Source organism: Sinocyclocheilus rhinocerous, unplaced genomic scaffold (assembly GCF_001515625.1).
Source record: "Sinocyclocheilus rhinocerous isolate Xijiao unplaced genomic scaffold, SAMN03320098_v1.1 scaffold166, whole genome shotgun sequence".
Taxonomy (NCBI): Eukaryota; Metazoa; Chordata; class Actinopteri; order Cypriniformes; family Cyprinidae; genus Sinocyclocheilus; species Sinocyclocheilus rhinocerous.
The window spans coordinates 2,020,032-2,027,548 of NW_015633186.1; the positions used below are offsets into that span (position 1 = coordinate 2,020,032).

Sequence of the window (7,517 nt, forward strand, 5' to 3'; positions counted from 1 at the left end):
AAAAAATATATATATATATACTATATATATATATATATATATATATACAATATATATATTTCACAATAAAATATATTAAAATCAAAATAAAATATATATATATATATATATATATATATATATATATACATACATACACACACACACACACACACACACATATACAGGCATTGAAGAAGAAATCATTTCCTGCTGGCACAAATGCTTATCCAAGTGCTACATCTGGTCTTCAACTGTTTCTGAGAATAACTGCACAACAACTGTTTATTCCTTCCAGGAAAAAAACAACATTTATGTGGGAAAAGATTATATTGAAGATAAAACACAGTACCAATCTGTTTTTGTTACTGAAGATAAGCTATAGGTCAGTCAGTCAAATATAATGACAGATGGACAATCTGTAATCAATACAGTCATTGAGGTAAGTGTTGCCAAAGCACTTTCATGGGAGCTGCAACCAGCTGAGGTCATCAGATCTGTGAAAGCAGAACAAAATCCTGTATTATATCCTCCAAACAGGCTTCACTTTTGAAATGCATGCAAATAAATTCAAAAATAGCTTTTGAATTCATAGTTCTAGATTATGTATACAATGTTTTGAGGGTTTGTAACTTATTGATACTCACTGTGCCTGACCCTTAGTGATCCTCTTCCCCATCAATAACATTTCTGCCAACCTTGCGACAGCAGGGTCAAAGTTCAAGCTGGCAGCTGCAACAACTTCTTCATCTCTGGATTATAATATAAACAGTGATGAACGAAGAGTGATCCTAATTTCAAGATATAAATCATTTGATGGACTTTTAAGGCTTCTTCATGAACTATTAGCTTACTTGATATAAAATGCCAAGAATTTTCTTTCCTCGGTGCTTCCTTTGAAAATAATGTCAGTGTATCCTTCCCCATAGCCTAGAAGAATTAAAATAGATGAAGAGTTAAAATGATTTTATTAAAATATTATATTTGCTCAGAGAAGGGATATTTATCTTGGAATGATCACCTGTATATCGGATACTTTTTCCCAACAGCATGGTCCAGAAGTATGGCACAGTATTTATCACAACCTGTTGATTCAGCATGCTTAAGCCTGCGATTCTTCCTGTTGAGGACCACAACCACATATTTTACACATTACCACATACACTACAGGAATGATTAACAGAAAGAACAGCAGAATTGTTTGGTAGAAATGTAAAAGTCCTGATCAATTTAATTTGTCCTTGTTTAATAAATGTATTGAGAGTATTTCTTTTCTTAAAAATCTTACTGACCCCAAACTTTTGTATTTTTGAACATTCAGAATCTGATTATTATATCATGTGGTACCGTGAGCTTGCGCCAATTGCCAGTGTCCAATATTGACTCTCTTATGGCCAACCAAAGGAAGTGGAAAGGACACCACATCTCCAGCAGCAAAGACATCAGGAATGTTGGTTTTCATGAACTGCAAAACACAGCTAACATTAAAACTGCTATATTTTATAATTAAAGTGTTCGCTCTATGGGATATGAAGGCTGTTACCTTGTCAACAACAACAGCACTGCGTGAATCAATTTCCACAGATGTTTCCTTAAGGAAATTAGAGTTGGGAATGACACCTTTGAAAGAATAATAAATGCATTTGTTAGAAATTAATGTCTTTGTTTCAGTGACAACAACAAAACTGCTATGGCAAAATTGTTTTTGTACATACCAATGCCCACAATTACAATATCCGCTGGAAGGACTTCACCATTTTTCAGAACAACTTCCTTAACCTAAACAATTGTGTTAGATAGTTTAATTATGATGCACTGATATCAGCTCTATGATTGTTTAGTAATGCAGTAATACGCTGCTTCTTACCTTTCCGTTTTCACCCCGGATTTCAGCCACACCATTACTTGTATAGAACTTCACGTTTTTCTCTTTCAGCATCTTTAAGAGGCGGTTAATTACTTGTGACTGATGGTGTATAGCAGTAAATTAAAAAACACAGAAAATACCACAATGTTCTCTGACCTGCATTGTCATTTTTCCGATATCTGGACCCAGTGATGACTGGAAAGGAAACTTACTGCTGCCAATAACAGTGACGCTGTCTGCCTTGTCAGACAGATAAGCTGCTACTTCCATTCCTGATAATTGATAATTGAATGTCATAATTTGCAATAATGTTCATGAAAGAATACTTTTGTTTTCTGTATACCTATGAATGAAGTTCCAACGATGATGGCCTTGTTGCCGGCACTCATTTTATGAATTTCTGTGGCGTCCTTTTAGCTCTCCAGCAATTTCACATTTTCAAGTTCAGCACCAGGGCACTGCAGAGGTCTGGTCCTAAAAACAAAAGTACATAATTCACCACTGGATTCTGCATCCAGATAAAAGGTCCATATGTCTATCACTACATATGGTGCTAAGCTTTTTTATGAGACGTTTATGTAAAAACAAACTATGATTTAACCTGCCACCTGTAGAAATCAGGAGCTGGTCATAGTGTTGGTTGGTGCCATCACTGAAAGTCAGAGTTTTAGCCTCTGTGTCAACAGATTTTACCTTTGAGGGACAAATTATTGTTAATGCATGTGATCCCAGAAATTATCCTAGGAAAATAAATAAGAGATATAAAAGAAACTCACCTCTTTTTTAGTCCACACATCAATTCCATGCTCTTGAAGGAAATCATTCTGTCGTAGCAGCACCTTTTCAATTTCAATGTTCATTGCCTAGAGGGGTCCATGAACACACCACAGCTTCATTAACAGTAAACAAGAAACTACACTGGTTTGTAATTCAATAAGACAATGGGGAGCCATTAAAATCATAAAATCTAGTTTTGTTTCATCTATGGTCCATGGATACCCACCTTGCTAAGCTTGGTCTTATCCAAAGGAAGCTGCTCATCTTTGGTAACCATTATAATTCTCCCTTCATAATCATTCTGGCGAAGGGTTTCTGCACACTGCAGTGAAGCTGGACCTGTAAAACACAAACACTCATAAATGTTGCATTGCCTACCATGACAGACTAGAGGCCTACAAATGTATTCAGGCCATGGTGGACAAACTTGTACATCGCAATTAAATTTTATTTAATACATTTAAATGTGTATGGAACAATGAAACATTTAGCTGAACTTGCTTTCAATTAACTTAATAATGCATTTTAGTAAACATATTTTTATGAATTTGCTGACCCCATGCAGTACACCACAAAACCTCTAGGGGGTGATGAACATCCAACGATGAGGTGAAATGTATTCTTGCATGAAATAAGCATTTAATATATAAAGGTTTGATAATGTATCAATTCCTCACCTCCTCACCTCCTCCAATCAGAACAACCGTGTGACTTACTCCAGGCACTCTACCGCTCATTTTCTTAACACGCTTTTTCCGTTTCTAAGAAGCGCCAAAAAATAAAAATAAAAATGAATAAAACAGCAACTAATCTTGTACTGAACCATAAAATAAAATCATAATGGTATGAGACTAACCTTTTTATCAGTGGTCACATAAACTTTACCACCCTCAACTTTGACCTTAACAGAAAAGGAAAAATAGATTAAAAATAATAATAATAAACTGATAAAGGTTTCATTCATAATAGGCCTATTTGTACAGTCGTCCTCGCGTACTTCATCATTTTCCTCATTTCTTACCTGTCTAGACGATATTCTCAGGTCCGCAAACTGCTACCTGTCCGTTTCTTTGCAGTCCTTTCAGGATAAACTAGATAAACCGCTGCTGACACCTCATCGTGACACAGCAGCGGCGAAGCTGTGAGCCAATCAGCGCTCGTGGCGGTGACATTAAAATGTGTGAGTGCAGCTAGTAATGAGCCACTTCTGTAATCTAACTTCTGTTTCTTGTGTGCATTATAGACAATATGTGTGTTGTTATCAAAACAAGTAAGCATTTGAAGATTGCTATTAGCATAATTCTTTTTAATGCTATTATGAGAGCGAGAAAGAGAGAGATTTTTCCCAATTCAATTTGAAATTCATAATATTTGGGGGTGCATAGAGTGCATACAATGTATTTTTCTAAAAAACAACAACAACAACAACAACAACAACAACTGTAATATATAACAATAGTGTAGCATTAAGTAGTAGTAAAATTTGTTAATAGTGATCATCTTTCAGTGACTAGTAAAATATTTCTAGTAAAATAAGTTTGATATCGGTATACAATTTGTATGTGATGTATTTTCACCCTCATGTCGTTCCAAACCATACAGAACACAAAATAAAATACGTTGAAGAAGGTTGCTAACCAAACAATTTTGATTATCATAGACTTCCATTGAAGTGAGAAAAAAAGATATATAAATATTGCCAACACAACATGTCTTTCATGAAGAGAACCACAAGATGTCGCTCGACGCCACTGGTTGAATTAAATTAATGAAATACACTTTATTGTCCCCAAAGGGGAAATTTGTGTGGGACTCAAGGTGTTTACATTGACAAGACCATTGGATCCATAAATAACAATATACACACAATATGCACATAATTCCTATACTCACCCTTAAAAAAAACAAACAATCATTCATCATTTAACATTTTAATTGACATGGGTATAAGATACTTTTTAAAACGATTATACCTACACATTGGAAATCTGTACCGTCTTCAAGAAGGCAACAATTCATACTCTGTATGCAATACATGCAATGGGTCAGCTAAAATGTTATGTGCTTCCCTAAGAACCGACTGTTCACAGTGACTCAAGGAACAAAAACTCCTTTCTCCTAATGGTCTTCATTGCTATTTTTAACAAGCGTGCAAGCTTAGACTTTACCTGAATTGTAAGGTTACCAAACCATACCGTAATACCATACCTAATTATACTCTCTATAACTGCCTGATAGAATAAATGCATGATTTTCTGCTCCACTCCCAAAATCCTGAGTCTACGCAGAAAATACAATCTTTGCTGCACACGAGAACAAAATGCATCCACATGCATCCCCCAACTGAGTTTATCATCTATATGGATACCAAAATACTTGTAGGAACATACTTGCTTAATTGATGTTTCATGTATAAACACTGGTGTGTGATCACCTATGGTTAGACGACGGAACCACCTGCGACTTTTAGCAATTAAACTCCATTAAAACACTTTTCAGACTCAGTAGTTTAATTCAGTAGTTTAATTTTTCCACCGTATCCACATGTGAACACATGCATCACATACGAATTATGAAATTCCATGTCCACCTCATCTCAAATTACTCTCTGGTAGAAAATACATTTTAAACATGATTTAAATAGTTTATTATTACTGAATTGACCGTCTCATGAACCAATCAGCTGCGAACTCGATGTCTTCTGCAACGATTTATTAAATGAAGATCAACAAATGAGCTTGTATTGGTTTAAAATAAATTTATTATTATTATTATTATTATTATTATTATTATTATTATGTTAAATAGGCTATCTAACAATTAAAAGTTATGAATAAGACTGGTAAATATAATTCTTTTTTTTCAGACAGATGGAATAAGGAAGAGTCTGGAGAAGCTCAATGGCACATCAAAAATAAAAGTCGTTTGGATAGATCGTATTTATGAGTTGAACGCACATGAACGCCACCACAAAGTCTTTATTATGAGTGCGAAATTTTCTTTAAGCCCCGAGTTTCCGAGTTGGGGGCGTGTCAGTGTCGGAATCCGACAGTCCGATACAGCCAAAGACTATATGCGCTATTGACGGTAAATTTGTTGAAATGAATAAAAATATTTTTTTTTGTAATGTACAATAAAACTATAGAAGTTACATATACAAAATATTTGATTATTGTATAATTACTATAGAATATATAATGATTTATTTTACATCACCGTCATAAATTGAATAAAAACAGCAAAAACACAATGATGCACATTCTTTATTCATCATTTTGTAGATGTACAGTAACTTAAAATCGTTGAATTTTATGTCGAAAAGTTAAATCGCCATCTTGTTCCGACCAAAGTTACTTCAACGCACCTGAGGTAATTACGGTTTGTTAGCTCGTAAGTACGAACATCCCAGGAGGACTTGAACGCAGAGCGCCCGTCAGCTGAAGACACCTGCAACATTTTTCCCTTTCTCTTCCTTAAATTGCAAGTTACGAAATCCCCGCCTATACTACATCTCCCATGATTCAACTTTGAAATAGGGGGCGGGACATAGACGTATGGAAACACACGGCCGAGACGCTCATTTGCTCAACCGCGCCTCACGATGATTGGGCGGGGATTCTCGTGTTTGGTTATTGTAAAGGAGAAAAAGTTACACAAACGTCAGGATTTTGTAACGCACATATTAGCTACTATTTAATTGTTGCCGCTCGTAATTGAGCCACCAGTGTCTTCTTAGCTTTACATCGGACTGAACAAACCGAGCGCTGAAACAAAGAGCTTTGTTTTTTTATTAACAAAGATAGAATAATCGAGCAATTTATGAATTATACAAGGACTACCAACAGTCGTATATGTTTGGATTACTGAAAGTGAAAATGAAATAAATACAAGCAACCGGGATGCATTTTTTTTTATTAAATAACAGATAAAACGCTTGACGGGTTTAGGTCTAGACGGGCGCGAGAGATTTGGGTAGTGACAAGAAGACAGAAGCGCGCCCTTAAAATATGGAGTTGAATTCAGTGATTTTGACCACTGGATCTTCGGTAGTTTTTTTCAAATTAGTAAACTATGGAGTCGGCAAACTTCCCATCCCCGAGACAGCTCAGAGGAACGTTTGGAAATGGAAAAACATCTCCACGTCTTTCGTGCACAGCCTCCTAACTGGAGTGTGGTCTGTGCTTTGGTGAGTGTCAGAATTCCCTCACATGTGCATGGAGAATAGGCTACATTACACACCCATATATTCCTGTTTGCGCTGTCTGTTTGATGCCTTTATCAGATGCTTGAGAATTTTATCCAAGAGTAAGATCTTCTCAGCTGCCTCTTTATGTTGAACTGATGTAATTTGAACAGATATGGCTATCTGATAACCAGCACACAGACCACACGTTTACACCAGTGGTTCATGTCACTTGAAGATTTTAACGTTTGTGGTTTAAGTTAATGTGCCAACTACCCAGCATCTTTCACAAATGTGGTGTATTTTCATTTTAAACGCCATTCCATGATTGTAAAACGTCGTCTGTGTTTGTAGTTTTTGCATGCATCCCCAGATGGCTGAGGATTTGATAGAAACATACTCCGTTTTCTCTCACGCCTTGGTATCTGTATCAATCGGTGAGTATAAAGCTTTATTATATACGTGTTTTACGTTGTTATTTTTGGGGTTTCTTCAGAGAGAGGGTGTGTAGACCAGTGTTTCCCAACCTTTTTTTAAGTTGCGGCACCCTTTGGAAATTTTAACAAACTTGTGACACCCTACAAAATTAATTTTGTCACAATATTTGAATTTCTAACTTCGATATGATAATTTGAAAAGTATAGATATTTGGTACAACAGGGAAGAACTGCAGAATATAATGTCATACAGATATTTTTAATATTATAAAAA

The 7,517-nt window shown here is 35.6% G+C and overlaps 2 protein-coding genes across 2 annotated transcripts in view; one reads left to right on the forward strand and one right to left on the reverse strand.

Annotated features, from left to right (window-relative positions):
* Nucleotides 1–300: 300 nt before the first annotated feature.
* aifm4 (apoptosis inducing factor mitochondria associated 4) lies at nt 301–3,527 on the reverse strand. The gene is made up of 15 exons (XM_016557141.1): nt 3,480–3,527; nt 3,309–3,384; nt 2,850–2,962; nt 2,623–2,709; nt 2,448–2,539; nt 2,190–2,320; nt 2,003–2,118; nt 1,847–1,918; nt 1,695–1,758; nt 1,523–1,599; nt 1,327–1,444; nt 1,001–1,099; nt 834–909; nt 627–731; nt 301–476 (listed from the first exon to the last, which is right to left on the reverse strand). The coding sequence occupies exons 6-15, from the start codon at nt 2,233–2,235 to the stop codon at nt 443–445; spliced, it is 807 nt and encodes a 268-aa protein (XP_016412627.1). The 5' UTR covers nt 2,236–2,320; nt 2,448–2,539; nt 2,623–2,709; nt 2,850–2,962; nt 3,309–3,384; nt 3,480–3,527; the 3' UTR covers nt 301–442.
* Nucleotides 3,528–6,262: 2,735 nt separating this feature from the next.
* Nucleotides 6,263–7,517, forward strand: part of tlcd2 (TLC domain containing 2) — a 20,926-nt gene continuing 19,671 nt past the window's right edge. The window contains exons 1-2 of the mRNA XM_016557142.1: nt 6,263–6,809; nt 7,161–7,243. Of these exons, the coding sequence (XP_016412628.1) occupies nt 6,631–6,809; nt 7,161–7,243 (262 nt within the window). The 5' untranslated portion in view covers nt 6,263–6,630. The remainder of the gene's footprint in view (nt 6,810–7,160; nt 7,244–7,517) is intronic.